This window comes from Quercus suber, unplaced genomic scaffold, assembly GCF_002906115.3.
Source record: "Quercus suber isolate HL8 unplaced genomic scaffold, Cork oak 2.0 scaffold_597, whole genome shotgun sequence".
NCBI classification, from domain to species: Eukaryota; Viridiplantae; Streptophyta; class Magnoliopsida; order Fagales; family Fagaceae; genus Quercus; species Quercus suber.
The window spans coordinates 371134-386525 of NW_027070041.1; the positions used below are offsets into that span (position 1 = coordinate 371134).

Here is a 15392-nt window from a genome sequence, read left to right on the forward strand (position 1 = left end):
GGGTCGAGCTTTAGTACTTCTTTGTTGTATTTATGGAACCACCATCTAACTTTTATGTGTTGTAACATATTTGTTAATTCGTAGTTTATGCTATTATATCTTGTTTACCCCAAAAAATATATATGGAGTTGAAAATCAAAATTTCAGGACTCGTATGGTAACGTTGTTTGTTTTTTTTTTTGAAAATACGTGTGGATAAGAAAATGTATAAAAATACATAATGTTATTTAAAAATTAAAAACATGTGTTTAAACACATGTACCAAACCAAACGTGCCCTAAACATTCAGCAAAAAAAAAAAAAAGGAAAAATCCCCTCCCCTTGTTAGAGAACACATCACGTGAGTATCACGTGGAACCAGTAGTCCCAAAACTATATATATATATAGAGGCGTGGAGTGGAGATGGAGAAACGTAAGTACCAAGCAGAAAACTGAAAGGGCACTCGGCGGGAAGTAAAACCCACTCTCTATTCTCTTCTCTTCTACAAACAGAAGAAGATAAAGTGACCAAACCCCAAAAAGACCCAATTCTCTCCAAAACCCCATTTCACTCTCTAGAGACTGTTTGTTTTGTCAGAAATCTCAGGGAAATTCAGATTGAACAGTTCAGTGAGTACTCAATATTCTTTTATTCCTCTTCAATATCTTTTTTTTTTTTAATTTCCATATCTCTCTGTGTATTTGTCTATTGTTCATTTTTTTTTCTTTGAAAATATTTGTACCCACTTCTTTGCAGAAGTTTCTGATTGAGTTCTTGCATCTCTGAATTTTTGTTTGTATTCAAGATAGACTCTAGTCAATGCTTTAGTTTGATTTTTGGGTTAGGGTTTTCATACTGGGCCTTCTTGTTCTCATTTTATGCTTTAATTTATTTTGATCGAGAATTCTGCTTCGACTCCTTGCTTTAAGTATCAGTATTAGGTTTGATTTTAATTTTAATTTTAATTTTTTAATTTTTAATTTTTTATAAAAAAATCCCAATGTTTATCAAAACTGCTACTATGCGTTGCTTTGAGTATTGGGTTAGATTTTTTTTTTTTTTTTTTAATTTTGTTAATTTCTTCTCTATGATTAATTTTTATAAAAAAATCCCAATGTTTATCAAAACTGCTACTATGCGTTGCTTTGAGTATTGGGTTAGATTTTTTTTTTTTTTTTTTAATTTTGTTAATTTCTTCTCTATGATTAAACTTTGTTTGTTGGTTTATTTTGCTCTCAAGGAATTGGGGCAATGGATATTTGTCTAGGTTTCCAATTAAGCCTTAGCTTCTTTATAAAATTACTTGTCATGAAAACAACTTCTTCTGATTGATGGGTTGGGGACTTAGATTGTAAACAAGGGTTTTAATTCTAAGCAAAGATTCTTGAAGATTTGTGTTTCCTAAATGTGCGTGCCTGTTTGAGTGTTTGCACGCATGTTTATGTCTCTTTGCACAAATTTATTTTAATTTTTGTGAATTAGTTTCAATTGTTGATGATTTACTGTGAAGCAAATGCTTTGTAGTTAGGAAATATTTGAATACCCCAACCATAGGATGGAACCTAGGAAGTATGGACATGGACACTACGCTATGAGCAATTTTTCAAAAATTGTAAAATGACACGGTGGGTATGACACTAGCATGAGACAGGTAGGACACCCCAAATGAAGTGTGTGTGCTTCCTAGGATGCAACACAATTAAGGACAACCCTCCATAGAAGTGAAGAAGATCTTTCTCTGCTTTCCGGTTTGCAATAAAGCTCACTTTGATGTTCTGTTCTTGGATTCAACACTTCTCAATTTAAAATCTTCTACTTTTTCTCTTTTTGCGTTGTTTCTCCACAATATTGAAGAAATCTGCACGGACATTTAGTTTGAAGTGCTATACTAATTGGTATAATAATAAGTTAATTTTCCTGTTTGGTGTAGCTGCCTATATTTACAAATTATTTTTCTTTATACCATAAGAAGAAATTGAATGGTTTGAGGTAATTTAGACTCCCTACCAATGAAAAATAAATTTTCATATTGACCAAAGCTCATACCAATGTTTCCTTTTACATATTTCAAGAAGTGTCATATGGGCTTCCGTTATTTGCTTCCCACAGCCCACATTGCAAGTGTCATAAACCACAAAATTACATATCATTATTGTCATGATTTTTAGTGCAAATTACATTGATATCATTTCATAAAGCATTATTGAATATTTATAAGGTTATTCTATTTAGATCTTTCTCAATTTGGAACGAGATTACAGTTTAGTGCAAAAATTGTTTTCCATCCATATATCAAGTCCATACCTTGTGGTTTTAAAATGAACCTGTTCTTTTTTCGTACTGCTCTATCAGAAAAATTTGGCCTATTTGTGCCCCCCAAATTTTCAGTTCATAAAAGCTTACTTCAAGGAAGTAGTTAAATGCAACATTTGATGGTGGAGATCTAATAATCTATGATGGAAGCAGAAGGGTACAACAAGTGCTCAATTGGAAATTACCTTCTTTATATGAATGGCGGGTACATTCATCAACAGGTGTAAGCTGTTTACACCTATCCAAACATTAAAAAAAGGTGTAAGCTGTTTACATTTTGATGGAACTTATAATATCTGTAAGCTGAATGGAGAATACATGCATCTTCAGTCCCTAGAAGTCAGGATAAGTTTTAGGTAGATTGTATTGAGATCCAAACTCTCTCCAATCATTTGAATACTGTTTACAGGAATTTTTTTCTTTCTTCTTCTTCTTCTTCTTCTTCTTCTTCTTCTTCATTATTAGGGTAAATGACATCACACCCCTAAATGATCAAAATAATTAACACTGCCCCCAAAGTAATTTAAAAAAGAGGGTGACAGTGTCAATTATTGAAAGTTGAGTATAGCAATTCTTCTTCTTCTTCTTCTTCAATGACTTCATACCTCCAAATGATCAAAAATAATTAACACTACCCCCAAATTATTTCAAAAAAGAGGGTGGGGTTTCAATTATTTTTATCATTTGGGGGTGGAGTGTCATTTCTTGAAAGTTGGGTATAGCAAGTTTAATTTCATTACACCTCAGGTGTATCAGTGTAACTTACCCTTATTATTATCGTTGTTACAGGAAAAGTTTTAACTTGTTGAAATTGATTAGTATCTTCTGTCCATTTTTGTTAATTTGAGAAAGTATTAGTTAAATTTGCTCAAGATTGACAAAAATCTGGTGAGATCTACCATTTTTAGCTATGATAGGAAGGATAACAGTTTTATTTTTCTCTCCATGTCATTCTATCTGTATATTCTTTTTCCATCACATTAATGGTTCGGCTTAATTTCAATGCATTAACCATAAAGTTACTGTTGTTGCAATATAAGATAGTGAATTGTGATTTTCTTCCATTAAGTTTAATTTTCTCAATGCTTCAAATTGAGTTCCATAAAGAAAAATCTCAATGCTTCACATGTCCTGTATCAAACAACAGTTGCTCCTATAAGTAATTTGCAGCATTGTGTTTGAGTTTTCCAAAGCCTAGACTAATCACCTGGTTAATCCAACCAAATTTCTGTTTGATGTTCCTCAAAAAGTAACCAAATCTTTGTATGGTTTATATATTAGAGGACTATAAATGCAATGCTTGTGTTGATTCTTCTATTATAAGAATCAACATTACAACTGCTAAAGATCTGATCTCTAAGAAATTGGTCTTTGATTGGGCTTGAGGTAGTACCTTCACTTACATAATACTTGGTTGTTGAATTAGGTGTTCTGAAAGATGAATTACCTTCTTTTTTTTTTTTGACAAAGAAAGATGAATTACCTTAATTCCAAGATAGATGGACCAAAAGTTAGGGTCTATGCTGACCTCAATTGCCAATATAGGAACTTTTACTTTCTTAGTTTTATTATTAATAGTTATAAAAAAGTAGCTTTTATGATTAATGTGGTATTATAGCTAATTATTATATTCATTGTTTACATTTCATTGTTGACAAAGAGCTGCGGGGGGGTCAAAGTTCGGGGGAGGAGGTTGAGTCAGAAAACCAGTTACACAAGACAAATTTGTCAGAGCATGAAAAATTTAATAGTCGAAATCATAATTACAGGAAACTACATACTAGAATGGAAGATTCTGACCAATGCTCCGGAACTAAGGCTGCAGGCAACACCAGAGAAATAGTCTGAGCAAACCACATTTAACTTTTCTTTTTAATTACAGCCCATTTGTCTAGCTTTCTGTGATTGGTATGCCATAGTAATAGTAACATGTAAGTTCTACTTATGTGCCAGGATCTTGCACTATCTTCCCTTGACATTTCTTCAGAGCCTGCTAAACTTCCTACGTCTAAGCTTCTGCATCCAGTTCAAGCACCCATGGCTAATCATTCTGACAGTAATTCTGTGGAGAGTAAGTTCCTAAAACTGCAAGAGGCAAATAACATCTCCAAGGCAGCTTACAAGGAAATCATGGGTATGGCTTTAGAAGCAAACACTTGGGTTGTTGGTACTCCAGCATTAGGTACAATTGAGGAATTCCAACAGATGTTTAAGACTTTGCCTCCACCCGGAATGAGAGTCGAATGTTCGGTTGAGACTGCAATTGTTCCAATTGCCCCTGAGAACTTGGTTTCTGTATTGATGGATGTGGTGAGATTTCTTAACACTAGCATTGAAATACTTGGAACTGGGCATAACCTGTCTGCCAAACATGAATGGTGACTAGTGGGATCGTCATGAATGTTCTTGTTATTTTTTTCTGACTTGCATACTGTTTTTTTAGGCCTCTTAACCATGCTAGAGACATCCTTAGAAATCTGAACTAGAAAATACTGTGTTGGTCTATCCCAATGCACCATCTTTATGCTTTAAAAAGGTAGTTTTACTGAAGAAAGAAAGGGTTAAGGATCACTTATATTTCTTGTCCTGTAATGTATAGTTTCTGGACACTTGACAGCTTGTTGATGAGAGGTACTGCAGATGGAAAGCAAATAATGAACTGTTATATCTTTGTTTTTGTGTGAATGATGGACATGGCCATCTGCATTTAAGGAACTGCATGAATTATGCTGGTAAAGGTGATCAGGCAATCAGAAAGGGAAATTAAAGAGGGTCTGTATTATCTGCAGTTTAATAAGTGGCCTCTTAATTCAGATGCACCATGTCAGTCAAATCTTACATAATTGAGTAATATAGAAAAACCATAACTGAGTTTTGTACTGCTATGGTGAGGTCTAGCTTTTAACTTGAACCATTCATATATGACCTCAATTATTACTGCCTATAGCATAGCAGACTGGGATAACCTTTTATCCTACCTGTTTATGATTTATCCAAGGAAGAGTCTTCTCAATGTTATCAAAGTTCCTATGAAGTTTAACTCCTAATAGACTGAAAAGATTATCCCAATGAAATGATTTGTGAAATTCTCTATATACTACTTGAAAGCATATCTGACCATGTAATGCCATGTTACTTTATATTTGGTTAGGGAAAATGAACGCCCGCTAAAGGATTGAATTTGTTCTTCTTTCTTCTTTTCCCTCTATTCATGTTTCATTTTTGCTGCTTTTTTTTTTTTTTTTTCCTATTTTAAGGATAGATGGGGTTCAACTTTGTCCCGCATTGCCCATTTTGGATCTAGCCATCACTTTTTTTTTTTTGGTCATCGGTTTGTGCTCTTTTTTAAATATATATATATATATATATATATATATGAGCTTGGATATATATTGTTATACTGACCCAACAAATTTCACAATATTTTCACAATTATTAAGGTGTTAATTTCTTATAAGTCAAAATTAAATAATAAAACATAAGACAATGACCAACCACAATTGAAAATAAATATTTTTTGAAAATGTTGTAACACTTGTTGTTATTATAATATTTTCACAATTGTTGAGATCTCAGTTTCTTATAGAGCAAATAAAAAAAAATGTTAAGTACACAACATTTTCACATTAATTTCACAACAAATCATACGTAAGCTACTATTCATAGATAAAAAAGTGATGTCAGTCGTGGGTCCATTTTAAAAACAGTAACAACTTGCCAACTAGAATTTGTTATGAAAATATTATGGAGATAGCATTTCTATAAAATAAATAATAATATACAGACTGAAACTCACCACGGCTAAAAATAAAGGTATTGTGAAAATATTGTGAAAATTTGTTGTGTTTTTAGACTTCTTTTTTTGGTTAAGTCAAATTTGTTGAGCAAATATTCACTGTTTCATGCACAATTTTCTTTTGTTGATTTTTTTTTTTTTAATGCACAATTTAAAGTGGTTGTCCCAATTAAAAACCAATAACAATTTACCACCTAAGATTTCTGTTGAAAATGTTGTGGATGTAGCATTACTATAAAATAAAAATATAAAATTTCATACCGGGGCCCATTATAGCTAAAATAAAGGTATTGAGAAAATATCGTGACATTTATTGTTTTCTTGGCTTTTTTTTTTTTTTAGCCAATTTGTTGAGCCAAAATTCATTGTTTTACTGACAGTTTTCTTGGGTTGACTTTTTTTTTTATTTTTTTAACACATTGCTTAGTAAAAAAAACACATAGTTTTACCAGCAAAAAAGAATTATGGAAAGAAGTACTTTCACCCTTTATGTTTGGGGTAGTTTCATCCCCTCCAATTTTAAAGTTAAATAATTTCCTCATTTATATTTTGTAGACAAGTATATAATCCCTATTGTTAGTCTCTTAGTTAAATCCTAACAAAATCTTATGATTCCTAGAATATTTCATTCTGCAATAAATAAAATGCCTCATTAAATTTTAATGTCCCAAAAATTTTCTTCGCATATTTTGAGTTTTATGTGTTAGTCATACTTAGAAAATAAAAATGGTGATGTATGGTATTCTATTTGTTATCTAGAGAACACTAATTTATTAGTAGTTTAAATCTTTTAGATTTATAATTTTATCTAATAGAAACTTCAATGACATATGTATTTTATTATTTTGTTCTTTTTATTTTTTTTTCTTTCTTAAAAATGTGTTCATTAAAAATTAAGTAAGCTAAGCATCGTTGTTAGGATCATAAAATAAAATAATAAAGAAGGAAGTATGAATAACAAAATATTCATTGCAAATGGTTGTAGATATTTAATTTGATGAAGAGTTTCAATTGTGGTATATGTCATCATTTATTGAGAAAATTTAAATTTTGTGACAACGTTTTATCAAAACTTAGTTTTTTGTTTTTTGTTTTTTTGAGAGAGTTTCAACCTATGACGTCCACTCCTGATGATAGCTTTTTATTATCAGACTAAGACACCAATCGGTTTTTGGTGTAGGCAGGGATTGAACCGTAGATCTCTTATTCAACCATAAAAAATTTTACTAGCTGAGTTAATTGGAACCCACAAAATTTAGTTGTTAATTGTGGGAAGATGACGATATTTGTTATCATTCTTAGTAAAAAAAAAATTTGTGAGTAGATACTATCTTTAGTAAATAGGTTCTAAGAAATGAAAAAGTAATTTTTATCAAATGATACCACATCATCCGTATCAAAATCCAATAAGCGAGGGACATGTGTGCAAAAATAACTACCCACTAACACATGTCTTTCAATTGTTAGTGGGTTCGTTATTTTTGCTGACATGTCTCACACTTATTGAATTTTGATACTATAGACATAGTATCATTTGATACCAAATATCTTCTCCTAATAAATTATCATACTAAATAGATAGTCATATGTTAAATAACTATTCTAAATGTAAACATGTGATTTGATACCACTTCAAAAAAATATTCTATCTTAAATTTTCTCCCTCAAGGGCAACACATGCCTTACACTTGCACCCCTTACTAGTAATATTTAAGTAGTTAGTGATAGCTAGAATATTAAAACTATGTAATTATCTATGAATGGTGCATTAGTTAAAGTAATAAAAATGGAGTTTTTGAGTTAAAATAGCTAAAATTCTATTGAGACTAATGTTACACTCTTAGTAGCTTTAGAACTTATTGGTGATTAAACAATAATATGAATTTTGATTAGTAGGTTTGGATGACCATACAATATCCAAATATATGTTTACATAAGACAAGATTCTTTAGAAGAATAACAGTTAATGTGAAAGTTGATAGAAGATTTTTTTTTTTAATTATCAAGGGAGTCAATACCTTATTGGAGACCATTTCAGTTTAGACTGGGGTAATGAAATATTTCGGTTATGGATATTTACAAATACAAGTTACAAGTTCAGCTCAATAACATGTTTATATAATTAGACCAAATGGAAGTGACTGGTAAGATTGAGGGGGGAAGGAGGGGAAGTGGAGTGGAATAGAGTAGAGTTAGCTAAAAGTAGACTAATTTTGGGTCAAATATACTCTAGGGGTGGCAAAATCAACCCAAACCTATTTGCCCACCCAAACCCACTCACTTAAATAAGACCCAAACCCACCCAATTATTAATTGGGTTAAATGAGTATTAACCCAATTAAACCCAATTAATATTAATGTTTAATATTAATGTTTATTGGGTTTTAACTGGGTACCCAATTAGACCCAATTATGATCCAAGTATCATTTCTACAAATCACTCAACTCTAAAATACCCAAAACCACTAAATATACCAAAATACCTATGAAACCTCAAAAATTACCAAAATACCCTCCAAAACTAAAAAAAATGACATAAATACCCACGAATCCTAAAATTTACCAAAATACCACTCTAAACCTAGAAAATGACCAAAATACCCCATAAATCTAAAAATGACCAAAATACCTCCAAAACCTAAAAATGACCGAAATACCCCTAAAACCTAAAAAAATGACCAAAATACCCGCGAAACATAAAAATGACCGAAATACTCCCTAAAACCTAAAAAAAATGAACAAAATACCTCCTGAACCAAAATAAAATTACCAAAATACCCCCATAACCTAAAAAATGACCAAAATACCCCGAAACCTAAAAAACGATCAAAATACCTCCGAGACTAAAAAATGACCGAAATACCCGTCATAACCTAAAAAATGACCGAAATACCCTTGAAACCTAAAAATGACCAAAATACCCCCTAGAAACCTAAAAGATGACCAAAATTCCCCCGAAAGCTAAAGAAAATGATTGAAATACCCTCAAACCTATAAAAAGACAAAAATACCCCTAAACCTTTAAAATGACCAAAATACACCCAAAACCTCTAAAATGACCGCAAATAATCTGAAACCTCTAAAATTACCAAAAATACCATGAACCCTCTAAAATAACCAAAATAGCTTTAAACCTATAAAATGACAAAAATATCCCTCAAAATATCTAAAATGGCCAAAATACGACCATACGTATAAGATGAACAAAATACACCTGAAGCCTCTAAAATTACCAAAATAGAGGTTTGGGGTATTTTGGATGTTTCGAGGGTATTTTTGTAAATTATATTTTGGGGCTATTTCGGTAATTTTCTAGGTTTAGGATGTATTTCTGTAATTTTTTAGGTTTCAGAAATATTTTAGTCATATTTTAGGTTTTGGAGGTATTTCGATAATTTTTTAGGTTTCTAGGTATTTCAGCAATTTTATAAATTTTGGAGGTATTTTAGTCATTTTTTTTGGTTTAGGTTGTATTTTTATCATATTATAGGTATAAGGAGTATTTTGGTTAATTTTTAGGTTTAGGGAGTATTTTGGTCATTTTCTAGGTTTCAGGGGTATTTTTGTCATTTTTTAGGTTTCGAGGGTATTTCGGTTATTTTTAAGGTTTAGGGGGTATTTCGCTAATTTTTAGGTTTCAGGAGTATTTTGGTCATTTTTAAGGTTTTTGGGGTATTTTGGTAATTTTAAGATTTATGGGGGTATTTTGGTCATTTTTTAAGTTTCGGGGGTATTTCATTTATTTTTTAGCTTTTGGGGGTATTTCGGTCATTTTTTAGATTACGAGGGTATTTTATTCATTTTTTAGCTCTCAAGGGTATTTCAATCATTTTATAGGCTTGGGAGTATTTTAGTCATTTTATTAGGTTTAGGGGTAGTTTGGTAATTTTTAGGTTTCGGGGATATCTTGGTCATTTTTTAAGTTTTGGGAGGATTTTAGTCATTTTTTTAGGTTTATGGGGGATTTTGCTCAAGTTTTAGGTTTCAAGAGTATTTCGGTCATTTTTTAAGTTAAGGGGTATTTTAGTAATTTTTAGTGATTTTGAGCACACTTGATCTTTTTTTTTTTTTTTTTTTTAATTTGGAGGTTATTTTGGTAATTTTATTTAGTGATTTTGAGCACACTTGATCTTTTTTTTTTTTTTTTTTTAATTTGGAGGTTATTTTGGTAATTTTAAAGGATTTTAGGAGTACTTTGGTCATTTTCAAGTTTTATGGCATTTTGGTAATTTTGATTATTAGGTAATTGGTTGTAGGGATGGCAATGGGGTGGGACGGGGTCAAATGATGGGATCTTCGCCCCCTCCCCGCGTAGATTTTTCTTGCCCCATCCCCGCCCCGCCCCGCATGAGGGGGAAACTTTCTTACCCCATCCCCACCCCTTAAGGCCCTACGAAGACCCGCGAAGCCCCACCCTACATCGTAAAACTTTATTTCTTGTTAATTTTCCCTACAACTATTACCATTTTTTCAAATAAAATGGCATGTTTCAATAATAAAAATATACTTGAAATTATAAATAAATTTATCCTATCAAATCAAACTATTTTTTAGCAAAAACTAAATTATATTATCTAAATGTTTAACAAGACAATATCACAACAAAAATCTCATAATATGACACAATAAAATAATCCAAACTCCTAATACATGATTGATGTCATCATATCGACAATCAGACCAATAGGGAAACATATTTCTCATCATCTCCTTCTCCATTCACCACCTCATATTTCTAACATGAAAATTCAATAACAAAAACCCAGCTTGTAAAATAGATATGGATTTTGACAAGCATAAAGAAGCAGTGTTGTTAAGCAAAGTGAAATGCCAATGGGAATTTCAAGTGTTAAGAGAAAAGGGGGTGTGTGACGGCATACCTTATATTTTATAACAGCCAAATGCCCACACAAAATTACAAAAACAATGACACAAACAAATATTTAGAGCCTTAGACCCGTACCTCATTAAAAAAAAAAATTATATTATGTTCATGATGAAAAGTAAGTTGAGAAAGACGTATGAATCATGAATGAAATTAGTAATTCAATATTATATAAATTTGTTTCTAATAAAGAGAAAAAAAAATTAAAATTGGTACCTTATTTCCAACGTTGCTAGAGAGAAAAAGAGGTAGAACCATGTTAGGTAGAATAAAATAAGTTTATGATATTTTTGTTTAAATAGTAGGGTTTTAAGGTATGAAAAAATTACAATTTAACCCTTATAATGCAGGGCAGGGCGGGGTGGGTCTAAAAAGCGTAAACCCATCCCCGCCCCACCCCATGGTGCGGGTCTAAAATCTCGTCCCATCCTCGCCCCACCACTTTTGCGGGGCGGGGAAAACCTATACGAGGCAAAGCAGGGAGAGGCGGGTCAAGCGGAGCGGGGCAAAATTGTTATCCCTAATTGGTTGGGTTGGAGTTTACTTCTAATAATTGGGTTGAGTTGAGTTTGGGTTAGAAGCAATTAATTAAATGGACGATAAATAGATAAATGGGTTTTATATACCCAACTTAATTATGCCCACCGCAAACCCACTTTTTTAATTCTCCTAATTGTGCTTTACTCTACTCCCCCTTCTACCCCTCCCAAACAGATGAATGAAGTAGTTGGTAAAAACTAAATAAGAATTTAAAATTTAAAACCATTTAAAACCTGGTAAACAGTGTGTGATAACCAAAGATAACAATTTTTTTTTTATTCTTGTAACTTCCAACTTAATTTTTTCAATTTCTCACAGCTTCCGACACTTTTTTTTTCCTACTTTACGTACGCGCTTCTGACTATTATCAACTCTATAGTCTATAAACACACGTTATTTCTCTCTCTCTCTCTCCAATTTATTTCAGCCTTGTCGAGCTCTATTCCTCAATCTCAGTGAATAGTGCATGTTGCTAGAAAGTAGAAACCACCAGTTCAAGTAAAGAAAGTTGATGGTCTGAGAAGAAAAAAAGTGATGAAGTGAGCTGATCTAACGTGAGAGTCAACGTTAATTTCTGTGAATAACTATGTAAGTTCAGCACTGGTCCGGTACCTATTTTCTGTCCAAAATTTGGTATTTATCCGATATGGCCGGTATTTAAATGGCACAAAACTACTAAGTTTTAGTTTCAGCCATGCTATTGGGATGATAAATTCTGACCGTACCAGCAGTATGGTACAAAATTAACTCAATTAGTTTTTATACTCTATCCGGCAAACTGCATATTATTGGATTTCAATTTACTTAGCCGATAAAGTCTTTTATTGTCGAAAAAAAGATCTTGAGTTTTATTTCTGCCTACACCAAAAACTAATTGGTGTCTTAGTCTGATGATAAATGAAAAGTATTAGAAGTGAATGTTATAGATAAATTCTCATTTAAAATTTAAAAAAAAAAAAAAAAGAAGGTAAGCTGCATACTACCAAAAACATTTTGTTATTATATATAATTGTTGCAAATCTTTTTTTTTTCTTTTATAATATGATTTTTGTAAATTTTAAAATAAATAATTTATGTTGAACCACTAAACTATTAATTTCAAGATAGGTTAATATTAATGAAAATATACATAAAATCTTTTTAAAAAAATTATGTTGGAACCATTGAATTAGTAATTTCAAGATAGGTTCACAATGGTGAAAATGTGCATAAAATTTCAACAACGAGTAGCATCAAGCCATCAACCACCCATGCATATAAGATTTTTTAAACTTTAATAAAGGAAAACATTGTTATGCATAGTCTAGAAAGATCTAATATGTTTTTAGGATAATAATGTGATTATTGTTTCAATGTGTAGTGATATGCAATGGTCATCGAAGTAGGAATTAAAAATATTCACAAATGTATATAATTACGTAATACTTTGGAAGTACTGTGATGTGGTACTCCCTACTCATACATAACAATTAGTTCTACTAATTAATTCATAGTATGATTAACTATTGATGTAAGAAGAAGGAATACCATGTAAAGACTTTAAAGTACCTAATAATTTGTCCACATACACACAATACAATCATCTTTGCTTTCATGTGTTACCTAGTATTGATACTAATTACTTAGTATATTTTTAATGTAATTTAATTTTTTTATGTACAAAGGCAACAATATAATTAAATAATATATAGCCTATTTAGATAAAACAAACATATTTTTGGTAAAGGCACTTTGGACCACAAAGTATTAAGATAAAACTGTTATTCGATGTGGCAAGAATTTGAATCTTGTTTAAGTTGGTTATAGCCTTGACAAGGTTTGAGCTGGAATAGAAATTCAACATTATCAAATTTTGATCGCTTATTAAATTAGTATTGCAATTCAACATTAAAAAAAAAAAAAATTTAAAAAAAAAATACTTCTAGCTGACCTTAGCCATGCAACTTACTCCTCTCTAAATATTATGGGATTTGGATAAATGGCAAAGGGATTTGTAGCCGACTCGACCACTCTTTTTTTTTTTTTTTGACCGGTTGTCTTGTAGTCGACTTAACCACTCATATATATGTTGTGGGGATTGATTAATTGTTTTGTACGCTGAAACTATAGAGATTTTGTTTGTGCTCTCTCATGTGTGTGCTGTAAATTTGTTTGGTAGCTCTCTATTTAGTTTGTACTCAACTGCAATTTGTATTAGCTTGATTTGTTGGTTTGACTTAAAGAGTAATCTCTTTGAGGGTTCAATGCAAAATTTTGAGGTAGAAAAAAAATTCTCTTTGTTTTAGTTGCATCCCTTTTTTTTTTTTTTTTTTTTGTACTTTTGAGAGAGAGTTATTTGGATGTATTTGAGGATTGGGTTCTATGAGAGTGCCTCTGCACCATCTTTATATTCTTCAAATTTGTTAGCATAACTTTCTCTTCGTTGTCACCCATGGATGTAAGCCAGAGGCCAGAACACATAAATCCCTGGTGTTCTCTCTGTGTGTTTGTGTTTATTTATTTTTTTTTTTCTTTTGTTTCATTCTTATTTATTATTTTTGGACATCTTTCTCAACCTAATAAATAATTTTCACAATCAATCTTGATATTTGAGCTTCCACTTTTTTAACAAAAGGGAATCAAAGATAACGTTCACCACCTAGATATATATTTGGATTTATTCTTTAGAGCCCAGGTTCATTCCCTAAATGTTTGGATCCAGTATAAGATCCAAGTTTCACTAGGCAATTGGATTTATTCTTTAAAGCCAACATTCACCACCTAGGCATTTGGATCTGGTATCACAGTCAAGACTCACTACCTAGGCATTTGAATTTGTTCTTTTGAGCCAGAGTTCATCACATAGGCATTTGTTCTCTTTTGAGATTTTGTTGACTTGTACTTGGATTTTAGTATTGGGGAGAAAGATTTCAGAGAAAAATTAGGAAAAGATCAATATAGAGACTTGTGGCACCATCTTCTAGTGGATTTGGACGTTGCTTGATATGAAATGCACTCTATTCTTTCGGTTGAGCTCTAATTTGGATTTGGCACAATCTTTTGGTGCATTTGGTATCTATTGGCGCATTTAGAAGTAGTTTTAGGTAATAAACACTTTTTTCTTTGGTTAAGCTCTAATTTGGTTTCAGTACTAAAGGCATTTGTGAATTGAATGATAGAAGTCTTGCGAAGATGGAGAGGAATTTGACTAAATTTGGCGGTCCACAAATTTTGTTTGTGATGCTTGATCAAATTCAAACCACCACGGTACACCCTTGATGCGACACAAGTATAAATGGGTGTGGGGGGCAAGGGCCAGGAATCAAGTCTTCAAGAGAGAGTTTTATACACATATACACTTAGATTATGCTAAAATAGAAATTCTATCTTGTATCAAAAAAATTCAAACCAAGGTGGAGATCTGTTATTTGATGTGGCTATAATTTAAATCTTGTTTAGCTGTGACAAAGTTTGAGTTGAAATAGGAATTCAAAATAGCCGACTTTTGCTCTCTTATTTAATTGGCATTGGAATTCAACATTAAAAAAAGAAAAAGAAAGAAGTCTTCTAGCTGACCTTAGTTAACTTGCTCCTCTCCTAATATTATGGGATGTGGACTTCTGTGTGGCAAAGTAATTTGTAGCCGACTTGACCGCTTATAAATATGTCTTGGTTTGGATAATTGTTTTGTGCGTGTTGAATTTAGAAAGACTTATATGGTGCGATGAATTGAAGAGTAAGTTGTGTGCTACTTTGGGTTTTGTTTGTGCTCTGGAACAAAATAGGCTTTTGCCCTTTTCGGATAAATTAAATAGTTTTATACTCCATTTCTCAAACTAATTAGGAAAATACCCCTCTTTAAAACTCGATTTATGATAAATCGAGTTAGAAAAAAAAA

General features: G+C 31.7%; 1 protein-coding gene and 1 non-coding gene across 2 annotated transcripts; one reads left to right on the plus strand and one right to left on the minus strand.

Annotated features, from left to right (window-relative positions):
* Positions 1-408: 408 nt before the first annotated feature.
* LOC111992215 (uncharacterized) lies at positions 409-14498 on the plus strand. The gene is made up of 5 exons (XM_065764972.1): positions 409-610; positions 3955-4136; positions 4248-4604; positions 5552-5625; positions 14408-14498. Exons 2-5 carry the CDS (start codon positions 4080-4082, stop codon positions 14496-14498), a joined length of 579 nt encoding a protein of 192 aa, XP_065621044.1. The 5' UTR covers positions 409-610; positions 3955-4079.
* On the minus strand, positions 10719-10804 carry LOC111990741 (small nucleolar RNA Z102/R77). The gene has a single exon (XR_002880694.1). It is a non-coding gene; the product is annotated as a small nucleolar RNA Z102/R77 (small nucleolar RNA).
* Positions 14499-15392: the final 894 nt, after the last annotated feature.